The following is a 25587-nucleotide window of genomic DNA, read 5'->3' on the forward strand; positions in this document are numbered from 1 at the left end:
CTGGGAAACAGCCAAGGTGGTTTTAGCTAAGAGTGGAGGATGGGCCAGTGCTCGGACAGATGGCTTCAATATAAAAATCTACTATTATATTCAATTTCTGGGCATACTCCATAGGGATGCACTGATATAAAAAATCTGACCAATAAGGCTTTTTTTTTTTTTTTTTTCATGTTATGGCCAATAACTGATAAATGGTCAATATGAAAACTCTATAATAATGTTTTAAAATGTAAATAAAAATCATTTTAAATGCTACAAGTGAATTTAGGCACTGCAATATTCAGAATTAGGTGCTATTTATTTTCATGATGTTACCAATAACTGATAAATGGCAGATATTAAATTCTATAATAATTTTCAGAATTAAAAATCAAAATCAAAAATTTTAAATGATCCGAGTGAATTGAGGCATCCCAGCATTCAATATAAGCCGATAATTGTCATTTCATGCTAAGAAACTGATAAAACTAAGATCAATCATTTAAATGCTACAAGTCAATCTGAGCATTGATATACTGTACAGTATGTATGCATGTATATATTGAATACATTTTTAAACCTCATATTTTAATTGTCAATAAATTAAGTGTTTTTAAAGATTAACGTGAGTGTTAGATGATGGCAAAAGTTATCATAATGTAGAAATAGTGAAAGATGAGCATGGTGAATTGAATATTACATATGCTATTAGTATGCAGTGCAGTATTATTTTATTTAGCACCTGCAATATAGCTTCACTAGGTGCTAAATCCTCTGAAATAGAATTTCCCTCATTTTATCTGAGTCTGCATATATTTGCAGTGATTCTGTGTGCTGTGTGTGTGTGTGTGTGTGGTGGCTGGTTGAGAAGGTAATGGACAGAAGGTTAAGAAGATAGAATCTTCAGGACTGATGAAAGCAGGATGCGACCTTTAACCTCGGCTGCGTGTGAAGCCTGAGGGTGCCACGCTATTTTTGGCATCTGGAGAAAAATCTTTCTGAGTGATAGCATGTGAGCATGTGTGTAAAAGACAGATAGAGAAACAGCAAGATGGAGATGGAGACAAAAAAAGAGAAAAAAGGGACCTCCAACCTACTTGGATCTCATTTAAAATATTTGTGACTCTGAGAGTAAAAGAGAGATGAGAATGAAATGGAGAGTTTAGGCATGAGAAAAAAATGTGAATGTGATGCAATGAGTAGTCCAAAAAAGACTTAAAAAAAAGATACATTCAAGATAATGAAATGATCCTAATAATTGTAAGCGTGCACTGGAGACTTGCATAAAACAGATAAAAAATGCAAAGATTTGATGACCATTTTTATGCTGTAGGTGACTGTATTATCTCTCAGGAATATTAGGAATAGTTAGACCCCACAGAAAAATCAGGAGGATTTTCACCACCGCCTTGATCAAGGTCTTTTTTTTTTTATCTTTTATTTATTTGATACAATACAAGGCAAAAAAATGGAGGGGAAAAAAACAACAACCGAGCCTCCAGTCCCCACTGCACCATTTTTGTACCCTATAATGCAAATGTATAAATGTATCTTGAACAAAGTGTTTTTTCTTTAGAGATTTACACATTGTAGTCCGTACACTCTACTTTCCTTTAAAAAAATAAAATAAAAATAAAATAAAAACCCGATACACTGCACTAGTTATGTGGACTACTTTCAGATAGTTTATGGGGCTTTTACATCCTTTTGAAGCTTAAAAGACACAATTTATTGTAACTACACTTAATTGTAACTTATCACTTATCTGGCCATGTTTGTTCAAAGTTAATTTATTGAAACCAAAATAAGAGAGTTGAAATAATTATGGCACATTCATAAAAAACTTCTATTTAGAATACTAAAAAACAGTTTGTGTATGTGTTTATACATGCGAGTGCATGTGTATTTTAGTCCTAGAGTCTGTCAGTGTTGCCCTCACTTTGCCATGTTTAATAGAGAGCAGTGAGATGATAGTATAAAACAGCCATCCTCTTAGCGAAAGTATCTATCAACACACACACACACACACACACACACACACTGTCCTCTTTGCTGTGACTGCTGCAATGTTATCACAGACCCCTTCTAATTAAATACTGACAGCCGGGTTTGGATTACCCGAACTTTCCTTCTCTAAGATACACAGGCAGGAAGAGATGAAAAAAGAGAGGCAGCAATAGAGAGAGCAAGGGACAGACAGAGAGATGAGTGGGGTTGGGTGCATTGAGTTTATTCTTTGCTTCTCTGTGTTGCCGCACCTTTCATTCTCTCTCTCTCTCTCTCTGTCTAACACACACACACACAAACACACACACAGAAGGCTGGTTATAGTTAATGTGTAAGAGTGATGCGTGACTGCATGTAGACGAGTGTAATTATTCTATGAAGAGTTATGAATGAGTGTATGGAACCTGTATGGGACACAAAAGATGCTCTGAAGAATGATTTAGTCCATACGAAGTCAGAGGGGTTAAAACAACGCTGAACCCCACTGACTTTCATTGAATGTAAACTAGGACATTTACCAATTATCTTAAGTCATACAGGTTTGAAATGACATGAGTAAATGATGATAGAATTTTACATTTTGAGTGAACTGTCCCTTTAAATCACACAGTCACATAAGGTAACATAAGGAAGTGTTCTGTCATCGCATACTCATTACTAGTAGTGAGCTACTTTACCTCTCACCGCTTTATTTATTAGCTGTCATGTTGAGGAAATGTTATTTTAGTATAAATATATACATAAAAACATACAATACAACACACACACACACACACACACACACATATACAGGGCCAAAGCTGGGGTTTGCGGGGCCCCGGTGCAGGTTGTACCAGTGTACCAGTACCAGCCCCTGTTTGAAATTATTTAATTTATGTTCATTCAATTTATTTATTTGTGCTAATTGCACAATGTTTAAGTGTTTCTTTGTGTAACTTTACAGCAGCCAGTAGCTAAATAAGGTGGGGTCACTTTAAGAGACATTGAATACATCCAATATAATAGTCATCCAATTTTTTTTTTTCAACTGTTTACTTTCTCTTAAGACATAACCAACAGTTTATTCAAACATACTTTCCAAGATGGGTATTTTGACATATTTTGTATGTATTTGACGGCACAAGAGCAAAAAGAGGCAAATTCTGTGTTCAAGTGTTTTGAGATGCCTTTCTCTGCTTGAGCCCTTAACGTCAGAACACTGTGGTGCTGAATTGGGCTTTTTCACATTCTTTTCTGTTTGTTTAAACTGTGATTTGTATTTGTTCGTTCAGGTGCAGGAGGAAGTTCAAAGAGAATTTCGCAAAGGAGAGCTCGGTTCAGTGTCGCTGTCTCTGAGACGCGGCTCTGGGACTGTGAGATGCGTGCGCACCGAACACAGCGTGCGAATAACCAGTTCAGCTTTTCCGCATCTTGTGTTTGAATTATTTAAACTCTTTTGAATGTTTAATTTGGAAAGTTGCCAGGCTTAAAAACATATGAAAATGATAAGCTTTCGTACATATATATATATATATATATATATATATATATATATATATATATATATATATATATATATATATATATATATATATATATAATATGCATATGCATTTATACATTTATTGCTTTCATTTTAAGTAATCTTATGTGCTTTTCTCATTTTTATTAGCTTGCTTTTGCTTTTTAGCTTTATTTTTGTTTAAGTTGTAATATTGGTAGATCTTATATTTATAATCTACTTTGTTTCTGTTGATAAAATCATTCTTTTTGTCGCAGTATTTTTGTCTTAACTTCCAGTCCAAAAATTTTAACATCCTTGAAACTATACCTAAGCAAAATAGCATAAGATGTCATATCATCCCACCGTAAATTGACATTGTTTAGCATTGGTCTGGTGGACTGTGTAGATCAATAGCACAATTCAACCAGCAGCATGGTCTTTCTGAAGACCTACCTCAAATCCACCTGATTTGTTTCACCTACGTCAAATAACTGAAGCTTTGTCAATAAATCTGACCTTGCAGCTATTGAACTATCCAGCAGAAGTCGAACTCAATTAGTAAGAGCAGTCTGTGGTTTGGGCACCTGCATTCAGAATCTATAGTCTGTGGATTTGATGAGGCTAGAATTCATCATTTGTCTGTTGCTACATTTGTAATGTTTCAGTGCGTTTGCAATCTGCTTAATATGATTTTCACTGCTAGGATGTTACTGATTCAACATCCTTATTGGGTCTGTATATTACCCTGAGAAAGTTTTCCGTTATATATTTCCTAATGATCTCAATTAAAAACATATGTTCAGTATCTGACCATCATTCAGCAGACCAACATTTGATTCTGGCAGTCAAATCTAATCAGTACGAGAGTCAATGAAAAACGGTTTATGGGGATTAAAGGGGGGTGAAATGCTATTTCATGCATACTGAGTTTACTATTTCATGCATACTGTTAAAGAGATGGATTCCCATGCTAAACATGGACAAAGTTTCAAAAATTAAGTTGTACGTTTGAAGGAGTATTTTTGTTCCAAAAATACTCCTTCCGGTTTGTCACAAATTTCGGAAAGTTCTTTTCGAGTATGGGTCTGTGTGACGTTAGATGGAGCGGAATTTCCTTATATGGGTCCTGAGGAACTTCTGCCGGAAGGGCACGCGCTCCCGTATAGGAGAGCACTGAGAGCACAACAGACATTCACTGATCAGAGCGAGAGCGTCGCGAAATGTCACAAAAGAAGAGTGTTTTTTGTTGCCAGGGCAAGACAACCCTGCACAGATTACCAAAAAAAAAAAAAAAAAAAAACAGCATTAAGGGACCAGTGGATGGAGTTTATTTTTATAGAGCAAGCCCAGTCTGACGCCGGATTTGCATATCGTTTATTTCTTAAGGATAATGCAGTCCCAACGAAAAAGGGTCACGATCGTGTGTTGGAACCGCAGGCGGTGAGTAAAACTGCTTCAAATATCTCTGTGTTGTTAACTTAGCTATAGGCGTGTGAGCACATCAAGTAAACAACATGCGATGTCAGGCATCAAACTGCACTTTCCACATGTACACCTTAAAAAAAAAAAAAAAAAACGACATAAAGTGGAACTTAGTCATTTTCCAAAACTGCTAAGTAAACATATACAGTTTCAGTACAGACTACATAGAGACTGATTGCTGCTGCTGATCTTGTTAAATTTCAACCTCTGGATCTGATTCTGGATCATAAATATACGCTGAATCTGACTGTTAGCCATGGTTTGTTTTGGATGATGTTTTTTTCCTCATGGTAATGTCACAGCTTCCAGACGCCCTCAACACAAAATCCTACTCACGCTCGTGATTCTTTTGCTCCACCCACACGTCACGCCTCCAGCCACTCGTGTTTTTCCTGGAAAAAACGGTACAGACTATCTTTCTCTTGGAGTTATGAAGGATGCAGTACTACTCTATAGGTACTCAAGATTAACAGGATATTGAGTGAAAACGAGCATTTCACCCCCCCTTTAAAGGAGAGAGAAATAGGGGAAAAAATCGATCAAGTTTTAACCAGTGGTGTTGGAGATGTGTCCACAAGAAGGTAAATCAAGGGAAAGTTGAGGCATGCAAGTCTATCCAGAGGATGTGTTGCAACAGCCAAACCATTTTAAAATCAGAATAACTTAGTTTTTATTAGATCAATAAACATCCTGTTCAAAATGCAAACAGATGGGGCCTTAAGTACATTACATGCACTTTAAAACTTTGAATTAAATCAAACTAAAGCAATTTCATTTGTCTGCCTGAAATCGTACCAGTCTGGTTTTTATGAAGTTGAACTAACAGTCCAAGACTAGACCAGTCTTCGTCCAGCATGTATGCCTATTAACAACTGATCTCGGCTGTGTGTGTCAAAAGACAGATGTGACAAGTGGTTTGTATTTAATCCTTCAAGTATTCAATTACGCATTGTCATGTGTATATAGACAGATTATAACGTGTGTAAATATATTATTGAATAATCTTGTCTGAGATCAGATGTGCTGGGTCTGCTCTGATTGTTCAGTATTTATCTTTAAGTGTGTGACCCGGATCAGCAGTTTTTGGCTGTGGATACGGACATGAGTTCAGGAGCAGAAGGGGCCCATCTGCCTGTTTACAAACGCATTTGGTGCCCTGGAGTGTGTGTGTGTTTATAAGTTTATGTAAGTGAACGCGCATGTTTGGTTTGGCTGATAAAATGGCAGCAGCTTGGCTGAGAGAGTGATTTGAATATCTGTAGTTTGGCAAGAGTGTGTTTATAATATGCATTCTGTGGACGTGTGTGTGTGTGTGTGCAGTTTAGTGGTGGTTTCAATGCAGGGCTTGAATCTTGCTCAACTGACAACATTTTTAAATGAACATAAAAAGAAGTATCTGTATATCAGTAGATGTATTAGAAATTGTAGAAAATGTGGTTTCTTTTAATTTGTGGTTTATTGTTTATTATTTTTATATTATAGTATTTTGAATGAGTGTTTAATTTAACGTTTAAATTTAAATTTTAGTTTAAGTAATTTTATCATGTGCTTTTGTCTTTTTTTATTAGCAGTTTTGTATTTTACATATACATTTATATTTTAAATAATATTAAAGCTATATCGATATATTTATGGGGTGTGAGATGAAAGAAAGTGTTAAAATCTCATATACCTAAAACAAAAGCATCAGATGAATGATGATGTGTCATGGGTACATTTGGGATTGAGCTGTGTGTGCGTCAGAGATGATGTTGCAGTTCTGCAGAAGGTGTCAGTGGAATTGGCTGCGTTCTGACCAGCCCGTGTATTTTGCCTCAAGCTGTTTAACCACATTTGTGTGAAGCAGGGACACCTGAGAGGACAGCAGTGTGACCGCAGCGAGATGAGATCCCACCGGGATACTGATGTTCAGTTTGTTTGACTAGATTCACCTTGACTCACCGCAGTCCAACTACTGATACTGTACCGATGGAGAAAACAGGATGATCATAGATGAGGAATATAAAGGTGAAAAAAAAGGTCAAGGGGTACAGATGCAGTTAAAAGAACAGGAGTTTAGGTGCAGATGTCCTGTGGTGTAATTGCGTAACACATATATATAAAAGCAGTTGAAAATGACACAGGTGAGAGAGAAGGACACTGGGGTTTACCGCTCACAATTGTAGTAATAAAACCACACACACACACGTTTAAAATCACAATCTCACAAACTCAAAAGAACCGCATACTATTCTTACTATTTCTGCAGTATAAAATGTAATATGAATTTATGACTAAATTATAGGATAACCTCACCAATACTTTCCATTTCAAGTTTGACAAAAAACAATCCATTACCTTTATATTTAACATCTGCTAAAGGACATTTTTTATATAAAATCAAAGAATGCTGGAAAAAAGCATCACTGGTTTAAAAAATATATTAAACTGAACAACTGTTTAATAATAAGAAATATTTCTTGAGTACCAAATCAGCATATGAGAATGATTTCTGATGGTTCTTTTTATTCTCTCTCAAAACTCAACTATGTTTAAAAACATTTAAAAACCTTACCATCCCCAAACTTTTGAACATTGATTTGAAAATACTGCTGTTTAATAAGATTCAGTACACAGTCAGCTAGTATCCCATTCCAGATATATTGACACATACTTTCTCTCTTTTTCTCTCTTTTCACACGTTCACATGAAGGTGATGATAAGTATAGATATGTCCTCTAGCTGACACTTGCAGCAACCTACATGTTCCAGCATACAAACTTTAGCTGTGAGCACTCAAGTATGTTAGATTTATACTTGACAGTGGGGTGATGCAAATAAACTTAATTCAGTATATATACAATAACATATTTTGTTTAACATTATCTTTAGGATCAATTTTGTTAAGGATACAGTATTTTTCTTGGTTTAAACAGGAATCGTTTTCACTGGAAAACCAGAAAAAAATGATTAAGAATATATATATTTTTGCAGTGCTCTGTCAGCATTCGGTCACACGTCCTCTCTTATTTACAAAAGTTGGATCTTGGACACTGGTAGGAGCAAAAAACTGCATTTTCACACCAGAGTCCATCTGTTTAAATCTGTATAATTGTTTTTATGAGCAGTACTTCAGAGCAGCAGGAGCTATCACTGCAGAGTCATTAATTAATTTGTTGCCATGGGCAACTAATATCAGGAGTAAACATAAACACCATGCAGAAGTGATGATTGTTTAGTCACATTAGCACCAGCGTCAACCAGCTGGGGCCGAAAAGGATCCACGGGAGACTGAAGGATAGCTGCGGGTGTGCACTAGCATGTGTGTCTGTGAGTGTGTGTTGGCTTGTGCGTGTGCATCAGTATGTATGAAGTGTTGCTGCTGCAGTCATGTGACTGTCAAACCATCCATTTCATGTCTCTGAATGAGTCACTAATGATGATTAAATTGAAGCCCAAAGACAAAAACAACAGGCATTTATCCCAGTTTATTCAAAGCAGCACAAGCAAAGTTTTGATCCCGTCACACACACATGCACATACAACACACACACACACACACATATGCACAGCCCCAAGCAGCAACAGCTGGTGGTGGTGTGGAGTGAAATCATTATTCAGTGTGACAGTAGCAGATTCATTACCAGCAGTTAAGATGACAGTGGTCAATGACCAGATGCATTAAACAGAAACATTGTCAGGAAGAGACGTTTATTTCTGTCAGTCACAGACTATTCCTCTTCCTCTGTGCATTTCTCTGTGCAATATGCTAAATTCATAAAATATTACTAATATGTATTACATTTATTAAATATTAATATTAATAATTAATAATTAAAAATATTTTTTTTTATATATTCTACAATAAGTTTAATTTACCACATCTGACCACTGATCTATATATATATATATATAACTGGATTGCTCATCGCGTTCTAAACTGCCAACCATAGACATTAAAAGAAATGGACACAGCGACCCCATTGGAACTCAATTGAGACAAGTGAAGCCCATTTTCAGCGTTTTTTAGCACTTCCGTTTCTGACGCGCAGACTCAAACGAAGCTTGACGACGTCAGCAACCTGTCTGACAGATGTAAATCTTCTAGTAGCTGTGCGTGCAAACTGCCATCGTTAATCTTGCAGAGACGGCGAGCTTGAGCGGGGAGTTCGTATTCTGATTAATTATTTTGTATAGTATTTTAAAATGTAACGCCAGTACGCCATATTAAGTTAGTTACCTGCGAGCTTCTCCTCCTGTCTGTACGGTAATGCAGAGTGGTTATGACGCAATCGTTAGCCTATTTTTACAAAAACTGTTTCTACGGGGCCGTAATGGAGCCCTTTATACATTGTCATGTATCTTTAAAAATAAATAATGAACAAACGGAGTCTTTAAACGTCTCAGATGTAAAGTTATTCGCTGTCAAAGTGCCACCAAAATGAATGGGAGTCAATGGGAATGCTAACGCAAGTGAAGTTCTGCTACAAGATGGCAGCGCGGCGGCCGACTTCAGCTTCCGGTCGACTTCCTTGCCGCCTGCTGCCAACAGGCAGTGAAGCCACCGGAAGTGTTCGATCCGCCATCTTACTAATCCCTACCAGCAGAGAGCACCATTGAGTTACATTCAAACCGCTGTCCTAAAATAACTCGATTTGAAGCTGATCAGTCAAACGGGACTCGTTTTTATGTTATGTGTAATAAAGTAATGTTTACTTCAGATGTTATCTGCAGTGTTTACGGTCTTCTCGGACAGGATAAGCGATATATTTAAATCGTGTAGGTGGGTGTGTCTGCTGCGCACTGACGACACAGGTAACTCATCAAACACAAAAATGGCTTATTTCTTTATGAACAAAATTATTCAGGAATTATTAAACGAACGTATTAGTATCAGAAATGGATTTTAATATATTACAATGAATAATACAATTATGTTGTTAATATTGCTCTATAATAATTTTTTTTTTAAATTTACTATCTGGGAAATAAAGCTTTGTATTTATTTCTTAAATCCATACTGTATATAGTCAGTTTTTCCTCTGAATAAATTCAGATTTCAGAACGAACACTTTGTAGTTTGTTATATGTGTTGAGGTCGTGTCCGTCTGATGTTTATCATGTTCATGATGCTCACTACTGTAATGAACGTAGCTTTTTAATAAGTAGGGGAAATTCCAAACACTTAAAAAATAACCGTTTACATGCCTAGGGTGTTCGCATTGTAATTATGTACAGTGATACTTCATGTTTATAAACACTTACTTGTTAGGTGATGTTTTCTCATTAAAATCATACAAATTCCTATTAATTCAATGGAACGTTTTCGCACTCTAGGGATTACCAATATGGCGGCGCGGCGGCTTCACTTTAATTACGTCATGAGCAATCCAGTTCTATATTATAGATCAGTGCATCTGACAATTATTTTTGTTTCATTCTAAACTATGGTGCCCGTATGGTGGCTTGTTCTGTTTACTCAGTTTTGGCATGGCCACGACATAATAACTCGTGGGAACGTGATAATATGTAGTGGCCACGAGATATTAATTTGTGGGAACGTCATATTAACTCGTGGGAACGTGATATTGTGTCGTGGCCATGAGATAATTTTGTCGAGGTAACGACATCCTTATGTCATGGCCTCGAGATGCTATGTGAACAACATGGAACAACATCCATTCTTATGTTGAGGGAACGACATGTTTTTCTTGTGGCCATGAGTTTAATGCGTAAACAAACCTGCGTGACCATAGCAACTCGGTATAATTAAAGATGGATTCATTAATATTTTATCTTGAATTAAGTAATTATTATTATAAACAATATGCTTTGGCTACCGGGCTGTATAACATTTGATTGTCAGCATTCAAATGAATTTTATCATAGATAAATATTACATAAAGTGCATAATAAAATATGAAAACTTTTTTATCCATCCTACAGTCTTGTAAGTCCATTAACTGATACTCTTTCCCCGTAATATGTGTACGTTATTATTAGCCTATTATTATTGTTTTTTTTTTTATTTAGTTTATATTCTTTTTTATTTGCTTCAATTTCGATCTCTTTACTTAACATTCTGAATACTTTTATAAATAATAGCGTACTGTAAATGCTCAACATTAACATAAAATGTCATAATGTAAATGCATAAATTTTATATGTATAAATAATATAATAATTTCGTAATTCAAAATAAAATATGAATGAATCCATTTCTGATAATCCTGGGTTGCTGTTACCTCGACAAAATGATCTCGTGGCCACAACATAATATCATGTTCCCACGAGTTAATATGACGTTCCCACAAATTAATATCTCGTGGTCACGACATATTATGTTCCAACGAGTTATTATGTCGTGGCCACGACAAAACTAAGTAAACCGAACAAGTCACCTTACAGGCACCGTACTAAACAATGCTTGGAAATATTTTTTTACTGACAGCTTTAGATTTACCTTTTTCTTCAAGTTTTTAGTTTGATCTTAAAGTAAACACTTTATGTTACACTGTTATGTGGAGGGGTTGGGATGAACTCAGATGCAGACAGGATGTAACAAACACAGGGTTTATTAACACAAAAAGGGGAAAACAAAACCCACGAGGGGGAAAACAAGGACTAGGGTAAAGGACTAAATAACCAAACAAGACAGGGCTGACCAGATAAAGACACTAAACACTAACTATAACCAAACACTCACGGTATTACAAAGACTTCTTCAGGGATGACAAGGATAAACTCACGAGGCTGACAGGTAGCAACATATATGAGGAACAGTTTGAGGAAACAATCACAATGAACCGACAAAAGACAGAGCACACTAGGAGATCTAAATAGGGGAACTAATCAAGACACGACAGGTGGCACAGATAGGACAATCACGACAAGACTAGGATAACAAGGGGGGCGGGGCAAGGGAACGAGACAACACAAGCACATGGCCCAAAGACAAGGCAATGTGCTTGTACACAAAACACGGGTCTGTCATGATCCTGCCTCTAGTCTAGAGAAAAGTCAGGACATGATGGCAGGACCATGACATACACATTTATAATATACATGTATATATTTTTTTTACATTATAAACGGGTGTTAATACATTCAATTATAAAGCTGCCTTTATATTTTAGGAAGGAGGTCTCTCACAAAGGGATCTTCATATTTGTGGTGTCCGTGACATCAAAAAGTCTGAAAAAATTTATTAAACATCACACATAATAAAGCGAAATTGATTCCTTATGAATGTAAGCACTTGCTTGTGCACATAAGTCTTTAAAATAATATTTTAAGAGTTGCTATACACAAACTTTTAAGTTTTTGTTTTACTTGCATACAGTAAAAAACAGAACCTGTTACCTGTAAAAGAGAGAGCTTTGGCGGCAGTGAATGAACTTTCCATGTCATAAGACTAATCTGTCAGGCATCTTCACTTAGCTACTATGTGTTTGAGTGAAAAAATAACCTTCTGAAACCTTCATGATTCAGTGTGTGGATCAGCTAGACTCAACAGAGACAGAAACCCCGACGCAAACCGATGTCAGTCAAAAATAGCACAGCGGAGAGCAAAATCATACATTTACTGCACACATAGAAACTCTCTCAGGGGAAAATGTGAGTGTAAGAGGGACAATACTGTGATTGTCATATTTAAGATGATCATACAGCTGTGTTACTTTAGCACGGTCATTTGCACATAGCGGCTCAAAAACATCATCATCAGCATCATTCATTCATTCTCTGTAGTTTTAATGAGCTTTTTATGACAATGAACACACAGATTCTCTCCATATAAACATTATGGGTTAATGAATACTCTCATATATGATTTCCTAGAGCCTCCATATATCAGCTTATGGGAATTTCAACAGGAAACAATGATCATTCCCCATGCAGAGAAGAGGGATGGCAATTTGTAGGCCTGTCATAAGCACTCTATATACAGCATACAATCAGGGTTGGTGCTACAGGAGGGCATCCAGAGGCATTGCTCCCTCAGCCATACCAGCAAAAATGTCATTTTGACCAAACTATTATGTCTTGCTCATGTGTTTTACTCTATTTAATAGCCACAGTGTGAAACTCCTCCATAAAATGAATACATAAGTAAACAATTTGTGAAAGTGTTTGCTTTGAGCAGTGTTTGATCCTGGCATGTGATATTCAGAGAGACCAGGAGCAGTTGTGTTCTCTGGGATGACGAGGGGTGCAGATACACACCTTTGAGATAAACATTGGGGGCAGTTTGAAAGTACTGAAAATTAATTTTGACCTAGTGAGTATCTTTCTCTGAGCAACTCCCTAGGCTTTAGTTCACTGCCCCCTCACTTTAACGGCTATGCGTCTGCACCATAGAAATAGGATAAGTGCTTATGGGAAAAAAAAGCCTCTTTACCTGCTAGAAGCCTAAAATGGAAGAGAGATGATAAAAGCGGCATATAGTACAGGTCAAGGTTATCACAAAATTGTTCCCTGACAAAAAGGGAATTGAACGTGAAACCTTTATCAGTCTGTAGTGACATTCACACCACTGTATCAGCAAGCAGCAATGTGACTTTATTGATAACCCTTTGTGTTCAGAGTTTTATTTTCAATTCCTAACTGCATTTGTTAATTTTATTCCTATTAATTTAGCAAGCAAGACAGAAATTTTACGAATTTTAGTAGGAGCTGGTACAAATAATAAAATAAAATAATATTAAGAAATTTTAAGAAATTCATTTGTGGGGTTATATAATGGGAGTTTTTATTTTTATTAATTCAGTAATTTGTGTGTGTGTGTGTGTGTGTGTGTGTGTGTGTTTGGAAATCAGTAATGTTATTTGAACTCCAGAGTTTAAATTTTTTGGTGTCACCTTGGCATACAATTTACAGCATAAAACAATTTATAGTTTCACATCTCTGAACTCAAGAGCTGATCATCAAAGTAAATAGCATACTTGGAGTTTTCGGAGTGGTATTTTTGGAGATTTCAAAGGTCAGATGTTCCTTTGACTGTCACTTTCCTCATATGACCTTTCATTAACGCGGAGAGCTTGACCTAACACCTCTACTCTTTCCTCATACCTTCTGTCGACGGCTTTAAAACAGCAGAGAACACAAACAAAGGCTCTGCAAATCGGTTTAAAATCCTCCCGAAATCCAGACATCTATGACCGTCGACCACTAAATCAACTGAAATTGGCATTTGGTTGAAAGCTTGTTGAAATAAATGGTAATGGATTTAATGCTCTTTTTACTGGATGCAGGCAGGGTAACAATACCTTCTTTCATTGATGCTCCCATTATATGTCATCAGATCTGATCGCTAATGGGGGAAGTGTGTGTTTATGGAGGGCTGATGGGATGAAACAGCAGCAATTTGGCCATCATAGAAACTCTAAACCTCCCAAAACACAGAGCCTTTGAATGAAGAGAGGCAAAAGCCCAAACAAACAAATGAATCTTTATCTCTTTTTTTACTCATTTGAATTTCATAGGTTCTCTCTGTGCTGTATGATGAAATGCACCACATGAAAATTGGACGGATAAAGAGAGGCTGCTATTTAAATAATTTTCTTCTTCTTTTTTTTTTTTAAAGAGATGAATATGGGGATATGAATGTAGCATCTAGAGAGCTCAGGGCTAGAATTCACTGTGGGTGGGGGAAAAAGAGCTAGAGAGAATTGATTGGATTGTATACTTTAATTTCTACTTTTGTTATTGCTTTAAAGGATCAGTTATCACAAAATGAAACTTATGCAATTATTTTTTTAAACCCATATGAGTTTCTTTCTTCTGTGGAATGCATTCTGAAAACTTGTGCAGATTGGTTTGAATTGTATGTACTGTATGAATTAAATGATTGTCCATACTACGTGTGCGCTCTATTGCAAGTCTTCTGAAGTCTGATTTGTCATGGCTAAGTACTGCATCTTGTAAAAGCTGCAACCTGCTTTTTCATTAATAGAACTGTACTTGGTGTGAATGATCATAGATAAACTAAAACGTACTGATATCCGAAAGACCTAAAGTATTGATTGATTGTGGGTTTGATAATTAAATCAATATTGTCCTTAATAATAATCACTATTTAAATGTTTTTAAAGTCTCTATTGCTCACCAAGGCTGCATTTATTTGATCAAAAATCCATATCCGTATATTTCCATTTAAGCACACTCACATGGTATCTACTTCAGATCATGATGTTGAGAATTTCACATCTTTATATTCTGCACAGCAGATCAAGTGCATTGGCAACAAAAAGTCTCCTTTTTGAGCGTCTGAAAGTTGAATTTTTTTTTTTTTACTGATTTTTGTACTGTACTTTCTCCTACACAACCCCTGACAGCAAATGTCACTAGAGAAACAGCTATTCTGAACTCAGTGACCCCCCCACGCACACACACAGACATATGTTGCCTTACCGATCCGAAATGCTTCAGTTGGACACCCTGCAGCTGTGGGTGATTATCATCATTCACCCTTGCTAATGGATCCAACCTCATTCCTCTTTATGTCCTTTATCTTCTTCTCCCTCCTCATTTGTTTGCTTTAATCAATACTTCTGATCAGTATCGACAAAGCATGTTCAACTACTAACAGAGCAATAGAAGCAGCGTTGAAGCAAGAGAGAGAGAGAGACAGCCATGTATTGGGGCAGATTGGCAAGTCTGGATCTATTCAAAGGAGGGTGTGAATTTTGAGTGTCATGTTAATTAATGCTTGTGGTAACAACTGAAAGCCCTCATTAGCAAGGTGATTTTATTCTCGGCAACATTAGCGTGCAGAATGCATAGGTCTGTAACACAGGGAGCATATCTTAACCAATGAAACTACTACTGCAAGGCTAGAGGCTAATAAGGTACCAATACACAGAATTATAGAGAAAGGCAGAGAGAGAGAGAGAGGGTGTATGAAAATTATATTTCAGGCGTGTTTCTTCTAAACCACTGTGTTGTAAAGCACACTAGAGATCTGTGTTTTTCTTTAAAGGTCACTTAGAATATGGTACTCCAACTAAAGGTCATAACCATCTTATTACCACAAATAAAGAAATAAATAAAAAATCTATAAAAAAAAAACATCCATTCTCTCCCCATTTGCCTCTGTAAATCCCCAATCTCTCAGCAGTCTAATGTTTTTTCAGCAGAAACAAAAAGTTAAAAGCTCAAAGTAAATTCAAAACAGACTCTTCCCTCATAGGGTCAAAGTCTCTCTCAATCTCTCTCTATAACGGCATTAAAATGCTGATAAAAACCTGTCTGGATCTCCCGTGGTTGTTCCAGCACTGTGTTCAGGGCCAGATTAACAAATGGACCATGATGCAACTGAATCAGTGCTTGGACAATTTATGCAACACAAAATCTGATGTTTCACTGCAGGACATTTGGTCTCATTCACTCATAAACCAAAGGTTAATTCTGTAGCAAAGAAAAATCACAAAAGAAATGGCATTAATATCTCAGTTGCTTCTCCTAGATAGCAATGTAATTATATGAAGAGCAGATGGTCAGATTTTTTTGTTTTCTGAGAAATAAATGTGACCCTGGACCACAAAACCAGACACGGGTATATTAACAAACAAACAAACAAACATTGTATGGGTCAAAGTTATCGATTTTTTTTTCTTTTTTGCCAAAAATCATTATGATATTAAAACCCCTTAACTGTCACTTACATTTTTGAACATATGCACGATCCAAACTTACATTTTTGTAATTCATGAATGAAAACATTTTGTTACATGATATTGATGTACCATTTACATGGTAATGCAATGTCTGATTTAAAATTTTTAAAGTTTTAAAGGATGAATTTTGAGATTTTAAGTTTTCAGTTGATATATCATTTCTGATGATTTCTAAAATGTGATAGAGAAAAAGGCAAAAAATAAGTTTTTTTTTGTTTTTTGTTTTTTGTTTAACAAAGGTCAAAACTCCTGTTATAATGTCGATTTTTGAGGGTGCACTCTTGTCATAAATTAATCAATTACTTTGATTACTTACAGAATTTTTAACAAAAAACATTGATAAAATATATATTTGGGAGTCTTAGACCTTTCCAACGATATATAGTTTGTCAAGATTAGATTAGATTTAATTGTAATATAGTGAAGTAAATGTAGGCGTCCCACAGAGGGGACGGGTGACAGTTAACAAAGATCATGTTCCATGAAGATATTTTATAAATTTCCCACTGTAAATATATCAAACCAAAATTTTGATAATGACTATTTTTGATAATAAGTAATATGTATTGCTAAGAACTTAATTTGGACAATTTTAAAGGTGATTTTCTCAGTATTTAGATTTTTTTGCACCCTCATATTCCAGATACTCAAATAGTTGTATCTCGGCCAAATATTGTCCTAACAAACCATAAATTAAAAAAGCGTATTTATTCAGCTTTAAGATGATGTATAAATCTCATTTTTCGAGAAATTTACCCTTATGACTGATTTTGTGGTCCAAGGTCACAAATGTATTTTCTTGAGATTTTTATTGCACTATACTTTCAATATATGTCTACTGTCACATTATTGTACTTTTTTTTTTCTAAGGAATTTTAGGAGACTTCATTGAGTTTTCAGTAATGCTTAGATGTAAATATCAGCTTTGTCTTTGTTTCTCCTAAACTTCCTAGGGATGCATCTTAAATTGTGGCTGATATTACTAAGCTGATAATTATTTATGTTATGGCTGATAACCTATAAATGGCAAATATAAAATGCTATACTATTTTGCGTATAAATGTATAATTAATACCAAATGAATTTATTTTAGCATTATTTTTATTATTAAATTCAATGGTTTAACAACATGAATTTAGACCTCAAAACATTATAAATTACCGTATGAGAAGGGCTTATTTATTTTGTTAAATAAATAATTATTTGTTTAATTTAATTATCTGTTAAAGATTACATTTAAAAGTGTTATTAAATTATTATTGTTTTAAATAAATATTTGACATGAGTGTTAGATGTCAGCACAGTTAATCTAAAAGATACTATATATAGACCAATAACAAATATGGTACGTATACATCATGCATTGCTAAAATGCATAAAACGAGCAATGTCCAAGCAATACAAATTTAATTCACTAGGTCTTCCCTCTTGCACTCTTTTGCTTTACTTCAATTCTTAGCCAGTTGTCTTGCCAAGACAAAACACAGAGCCATGGAATTCAACAGTAGAGGAGATAAATTAAATTTTGCTGTTGTAAACAGAGGAGGAGGAAAACCCTCGGTAACAGTGCAGAGAAGAACAGTTAACGATTCACACACAATATAGGCTGGATATTTACATGTTATAGGTCTGTCTTGTACATGTTAATGAAATGTCTCAGTCTTACCAGTGAGGCCGAACTGCAGTGCTGTATTTCACTTTGACTGAGTGAGGTGGAGACCCCAGTACCATGCACATCAGTGTGAATGAATCGGTGATTAAAAGAAGCACCAGTCATTTAAAACACCACTGCATCGATCAAGAGCACGGAAAGCCTCAGAATTAACAGGGCTGTTATGATGCAATACAGCCCTGAACCTACTGGCACAATCAACTGTGAAAAACTGCCGGGATGTGAAAATGAACCCTTATACAGGTATGTGATCCATGCTGGCAAAATGAACCGGAATGTGGGGGAGGGAGGGGGGCTTATTACAGTATGAGCTACAAGCAAAGCAACTGGAAAATTTTAGTTTTGGCCAAATTTTAGGTTTTCGCAGAAATGAGTTCATTCATACCTCATCTAGTGATCCCGATACAGCAAAAGTAATACACATCTAAAATTAATTTTATTTGTACATTTTCTGAGATCTCTATCTTCTTTGTATTAAATAGTTTGTCCAATGGAAGTAAAGCACTTATGTCTGACCATTTGGTTTCAGTTTCAAAAGGAACATGAATTAAATAAAGTGTGGAACTTGATTCATGATAAAAGAGTTATTAAGAGAGATAAGCCAAGAAAAGGATCTTACTCTCACTGACTGACACATCTGAAACGTGCACACAAAGACGCCTCTCAGACAGCGCGTGATCCTGATAGACATGTACATAAAGAATTAGAGTATTTAAAAATATCTGTCGTGTGGAGTATTCATGCAAACATAATCTGTTATGTTTTAAGCGAACGTTTGGTTGACTGTTGGGGGAAAGCATATGATGTGTAACATTATATTAGACCTGTGCTTTACACTAGGTCTTAATATATAGGCCTTCTGTCTCATTAATGTTAATTAAACTGTAGAAAATAGATCACTCAGTGCCCTTGACTGAGCTACTTTATATGTAATGAATATACTATAAAGACTATGCATTTGATTGTTTTTCTTACTTGAATGATTGATTGTATTTTGTTTAAATGTAAAATTAAGAAAGTAAAGCACTGCTGATTGAATTTTTTTTTTTTAATAGCATTTTTGTTCTTATTTTTAATCATGAAGATAAAATAATAAAAATATATTATGATTGATATTGTAATTATTAAGAAAATAATTGGAGGAAAATATGCATAGTGATGCATCAAGAATCATTTTACATTCAAATCTTTACCCTACGAATCATAATTGAATCGAATCGTGAAGCAAGTGAAGATTCACACCTCTACTCGCAACGTCTTCTGTGATTGGTCAAAACATCTGCACAGTGCATTATGGTATCATGGGGGAAAAGTATTTTTCCTATAGACTGTTGTGTGCTTAATATGGTTGCTAGGTGATTATTATTATTTTTTTGGAACCTTCAGAATACTTTATCTAGATAAAAAAAATTATAATACTTTGCTTACTCTATTGACTTCAAACAGTTGTAGCTCAGTCATTTTTGTCCAATTCCAACAAATCATACAGCATATTTTTTTTTTTTTTTAAATGGTGAATTGGCTCATTGTGATTCATTTTGCAAGCACACGTCACATATTTTATTTGTATTTATTGAATGAAAAACAGTCCTATTCACATGGGGTGAGAACACATGATGCCAGCTGGGTTGGAAATGTCACGGTGGTTTACACTGTTCAGCACATGTACCTGAAAACATTAGTCACAGTGACACACACTTCTACAGTGTGTTTTATTGATGAGAAGAGTCTCTCTGGCTCTCATCTCGGGTCAAGTCTCAGATGCGGGTGGAGACTGGATCTCTAGTGTGAATGTAGTAATGTGTAATGAGATCTGCGCTACTCTGAAATCCATGTAAAATTAGCCAACACATTAACACAACAATAAGGCCAATATATAGGGTTATAGTTCAGTATAATGCCCACAATGGCCTGTTAAGAGATTCAGTCATGCACATATACACCGATAACTCTCAAACGAAAGTGTAAATAAGTAAATACATGTCTAACCATTTGTAATTCTACCTCAGAATAAGATAGTTACCAGACACAACTGTATTCATCAAGGACCAAACCATTTGGCAATGAGTTACTGTTCACAATAAATTAAGTCCTTAGTCTTGGTGTTTTCGGGTCACAGGGCTCACAGACATTGACTTCGGCCAATGATTGCCCATCTAAACAGGAAGTCAAAGTCTGTTTTGACTTTAGCTCTGGTTTCAAAGCCACAGTAACACAGAAGCTACAGTACATATGATAGTCACTGTAACAACATAGCTGATTAGTCAAGTCATTCACCAGATTATCACTTAGAATAATCACCTAAATTAATCCCCCACATTCTCTTAAAAGCAACTGTGTCAAACGTCTACACATATCAGTTATGAGCACACAAATAAATGGCCTGTGATTTATGAGGGACAGGGTTGAAGTAAACGGGGCTATACAGCCCTGCAGTTGCCCTCTGTTGTTAATGTTTCGTAGAAATGCTGAAGGATGTTCCTCTGCTTCTTTTACACATGCTTAATATTAATTGGTGCATAATAGGGATGAATTAAGTCTAGCCTGGGGCAGTGAGTTAAATCCAAACCTACCGCTGCTTCAGGCAGGCATGACTGTAGTCACCAAGCATGGATATTAGGGTTAGATTCTAATAGCAGTTAACTCAGAAAAGAAAGAAAATGTGTAATGTTATACTGTAAACAGTAGTGTTTGTTTAAGTCTTTCGTTTAAAATACCTTGTACAAGGGTTTACTTAAAGTGATGGTTCACCCAAAAAAGGAAACGGCCGTCATCATTACTCACACACATCTAACTAATTGTAATTCCACTGTCAGAAAAGGTTGTGCAAAAATTGTATCATTAGGGGCACATTAGCTTGTCACTGGCAACACCCTTATATATGGATAACTTACCTTTTCTACACTTAAAAGTTTCATATATTAGTGCCCTTAAGAATAGTTAGATAAACCCCAAAGATATTACTATGGGGTAACTCTTTAGGGGTAATTAAGGTACAAAGTTGTCCCTTTAAGGGTACTACCCAAGTGGCAAGCTGGAGTACCCCTGAAGGTTCCATTTCTGCACATATTTTCTAAGAGTGATGGGTGGACTATCCCTTTAAGACTTACCCTCTGAAATGCATGAGGGGTGTGGCTTGATGTTCATTCAGGGGTTAAAAAGTGTAAAAAATATACAGAGAGAAAGTCATTCTGAGACAAAATGACTCACCCCAGCGTTGTCATGGTTACAATGGTGTACCAGAAGGAGGCCGGGATGCTGGTGAACTTGCTGGACGAGGAGCCTTTCTCAGCGTAGAACATGACTGTGGCAAAGATTATGATGGCCATGGTGAGGGAGAAGAGGAGGAAGCCGAGCTCGGACGCACAACTCTTCAGCGTATAGCCAAGGATCCGAAGACCCTGGGAGTGGCGGGAAAATTTAAAGATCCGGAAGACACGGAACACCCGTAGTGTGACGAAGGCTCCGCTTACGTCCTCGTTGTTGGTCATGACGAGCCCGATGTAATATGGTAAGATGGCCACCACATCGATAATGCTCATCACACTTCTCATGAAGCGGTACCTGCTGGGTGCTGCGAACAGTCGCATCAGATACTCCACCGTAAATATCATTACACAAGCTGTGTCCATGCAGAAAAACGCCTCGGTGTAGCGCTCCCCGCAGGGGATGTCTCTCTGATTCGGCATATAACTGCAAGGAACCGTTTCAACAACATTGGTGAGGACAGATATGGCGATGAAGAATCCGGTTACGTAGTAGAAAACCAGCGCCATGGTGCTAGTGTGTGGGTTCTCAAAGGCCCTCCACATGGTCTCACGGAAAGTCATGTTGGGGAGTTTGCTGTCTTTGTTGTCCTCAAGGTCATCCATAAGACGCTCTATGTTCTCTCTCTTGCGGTCCTTGTACTCTTCGTAACAGCAGTCACTGATGATCTCGGGAATGATTCCAAAGAACGCCAGCTCCTCATCGTAGGCAGAGATGCACTCGTAGCGTGGGTAGTGCAGCTTCCCTGTACGGTAGAAGTTAAGAATACTTCTGAACAAATCCGGATCTCGGTCAAAGAAATACTCCCTAGTTTCCTCATTGAAGAAGAATTCTTTTTCAGTGCTCCCCAGGAGCGTATCAGGGTAGCGGTCAAGCGTGTTGCGCCAGGTCTGGAAGCGTCGGCCGCTGACATTGAGAATAATAATCTCATCCTGATGCTTGTTCTTATTGGTTGGTGCAACGGGCATGGGCAGGTTGGCCACGGGCATCCATCCTATGGCCGCCGCCCGAGCAAAGGGGAGCCAGGCTGCCACTCCAGCAGCCATGGGGACTCCAGCTGGGGTTGAGGGGACCAGATCAAACACCTTCACAACCAGCTTGACATTAGATTAGACCCCATCTACATAAAGAGAGACAGGAAGATGGGAGAGAGTGAGAGGTTGGCAAATGTGGGAGGACAGGAGAGACAGTTCCAGTGGGTGAGAGTGAGACAAAATGCGAAATGGGAGTGAAAAGACGGCAAGAGCGAACAGGATGCCAGAAGAATAGAGAGGCAGAAGTAAAAGGGAAACACAGAGTACAGTAAAAAGAAGTATGGAAAATGGAAAACATGACACAAGGACAAGAACAGGGAAAAAATGTTAGACCGCATCAGACCTCAAACCTTAAGACTTTTAGTTAGAATCACTCTTTCTCCCTCAAAGCAAAGTACAAAATAGACAAAATAGCAAAGCAAAAAAGTTGTACATTTTAACAAGACATCATTTATAGCCCATACTTTGCATTAAAGGGTACAGATAAAATAATGCATATATTCTGACACAAATATACTGCATTCTAACTTACTCTGCCACTGCACTAATGGTATAGTTTTACCAGACGCATTCTCTATCACATCTGTTTTTACAGTGACAGCAAATATATTATAGAGCACATACATCATGACAATTAGTAAAGAAAGCTCATTTTAAAACTATTAATCCTCAGCTCATGTAAGGAAAACTACAAAAGGTCAGAGACAGTGTGTGCTCGAGACGCAGAGCCCTTCGGCAACTGCAGTTTGAAACAGATGCGAACCTGTTGAGCTCAAAGCAAGACAATAAAACGCCACAAAATATCGGTCGCTAAACACTGATAGTGCTGTAGTTCATACTTTACGCACATCAAGACCTGCATTATTAACACTTAAACTGCGGTGATCCAAAGCTGCGCCTTAATAAATACTGTATAATATGAACAAGGCGGATGAATACAATAATAATTATAATAATAATAATTATTATTATAGTTGTTATTATTAATAATGGTCCATAATGGAAATACAGCAAACTCGTTTTAAACAGTTGTTTGTTACTTACTTATGAAAAATCTTTGAACTTTTCATTCAGCAACATTTATGACATTTCCTACTGACATCACTTCGATAGTGTTTTCCGAAACATCCGCATATTAATGATGAAAAGAGAAAACAAAAACCCAAGTGAAAGAATCAAATAAAGAAATCACCAGCGTGATTAGAGCCGAAGAAAATAACAGTTTAGTTGTTTTATTTGGGTCCCTCAGTCACATCCTGCGCGTTTAATGATCCTTTTGCTCGGACGGGCAGAAATGCCGCATCAACCGCTCGCGCGCTCGAAGTGACTTCCCGCAGGATGCTCAGCTGATGGATAGAGGTGGTAGTCTTTTCCCAACCTCTCTCTGTCGTTCTCTTTCTCTCTCTCTTCTCTTCATACACCAGCACACTCCCTTTCTCCCTCCCCGAGGTTTCTTCGCTGCCAGGTCTCGCGCTCTCTAGTTAAGCGCTGAGCGCGCGATCAGTGTTCGTGGAGCAGAGAGAGCGCGAGACGCACAGAGGCAGTATATCCTCGCTTTCGCGCCAGTCACAGTTTGACAGCGCGCTGATTTCACCTCACTTTATAGTGAACTTATCCTATAAAGGCCGCAGCCTTTATAACCGAAAACAATATGGAGATGGGGAAGAGGTAATTGACTTGCAAAGTCATTCGCAGCGCAGGTTTTAGCCATTCATATTCAAAGATTATATTTAAAATGTCCTGCACTTCTGCTTCTCGCATTGATTCGCAATGCAAATTTTAAGTAAAGCTTAAACCAGAAGCTATTTAAGCAAAATCAGAAGTAGGCAAAATGATCAGGATACATTTTTGTTTGTTTGTTTTTCGTCATGAAACACACGTTTATCAATGTGTGTGTGTGTGTGTGTGTGTGTGTACCTGGTATTCCCTCGTTATGCAGACCACACAAGTATAATAATATCAGTAAATCTTGACCTTGTGGGGACATTATTTGCCCCCCATGGAAACAAGCTCATAAATAATACAGAATGAAGTGTTTTGAACATCTAAAAATGTGGTTTTGTGTGAGGGGTAGGTTTAAAACACACACACACACACACGCACACACACACACACACACACACACACGCACACACACACACACACACACACACACACACACACACACACACACACACACACACACACACACACACACACACACACACACACACACACATATACACAGGTATTCCTAACATTATGAGGACATTCCATAGGCATAATGGAATGTTAATGTGTTTGTGTGTGTGTGTGTGTGTGTGTAGATTTGGCAATTTGAGAGAAATGTTTCTTTTCCAATATAATGAAACCAAATTTGTGTATGTGTATAGCATTCGATCGCAGTTTGTTTTGCTTATACATGTTAGGTACGGGGCTATTTGAACTATTTTAATAATAGGCTGATATTCAAAAAATATTTTAAATGATTCTCTTCAAATAAAAAAAAATAACTAAAAAAGAAATAGCGGAAAATGTGTAAACACTACAAACAGTAAAAAAGAAAGGAAAAAAGGAAGCAAGTCATAAAACAAACCATTATATCTTGTTTAATTGCTGTTAAGTGCCTCAAATAAAAAACTGATTATCTAAGATTTGATTTCACTGTATTGACAAACTTTGGAAAATCCAGTGATTATTTTGCATGCAACCTGAAGAATAATGCTGTGGGCATTCATGCATTTATAAGTATGCTTCTGCTGTCGTTTCATAGCAATTAATTTTTTTGGACCAAAATCTTAACCAGCCTGCAAATTAATGGGCAAAAACAAAACCATATGTACTGGTGTTCTCCAGTCCCAAAATCAGACCACTGGAATTCAATTTCTGTTCTCTTCATAGTGTGTTTGTGTGAATTATTTATAATCCCTCTTTTTTTTTCTGTAATGTCCTGCAAAAGTGGTTCAGTGGATGAAATCTCAGCAGTTATCAGCTTTTGAAATTCTTGATGGATTTAGGGTGCTGGCGTGC

At 36.8% G+C, this 25587-nt stretch overlaps 1 protein-coding gene across 4 annotated transcripts in view; it reads right to left on the reverse strand.

Annotated features, from left to right (window-relative positions):
- The window catches only part of kcnd3 (potassium voltage-gated channel, Shal-related subfamily, member 3), an 85545-nt gene extending 61470 nt beyond the window's left edge, over window positions 1-24075 (reverse strand). Inside the window, exons 1-2 of one of the 4 annotated variants that reach the window (XM_052604177.1) lie at window positions 23623-24075; window positions 21488-22664 (exon numbers count right to left, since the gene is read on the reverse strand). In XM_052604177.1, coding sequence (XP_052460137.1) covers window positions 21488-22590 — 1103 coding nt within the window. In that variant the 5' untranslated portion in view covers window positions 22591-22664; window positions 23623-24075. The remainder of the gene's footprint in view (window positions 1-21487; window positions 22665-23622) is intronic. The other 3 variants (XM_052604175.1, XM_052604174.1, XM_052604173.1) reach the window with 3 other exon arrangements.
- Window positions 24076-25587: the final 1512 nt, after the last annotated feature.

The sequence above is a fragment of the Carassius gibelio genome, chromosome A8 (assembly GCF_023724105.1).
Source record: "Carassius gibelio isolate Cgi1373 ecotype wild population from Czech Republic chromosome A8, carGib1.2-hapl.c, whole genome shotgun sequence".
In the NCBI taxonomy this organism is placed as follows: Eukaryota; Metazoa; Chordata; class Actinopteri; order Cypriniformes; family Cyprinidae; genus Carassius; species Carassius gibelio.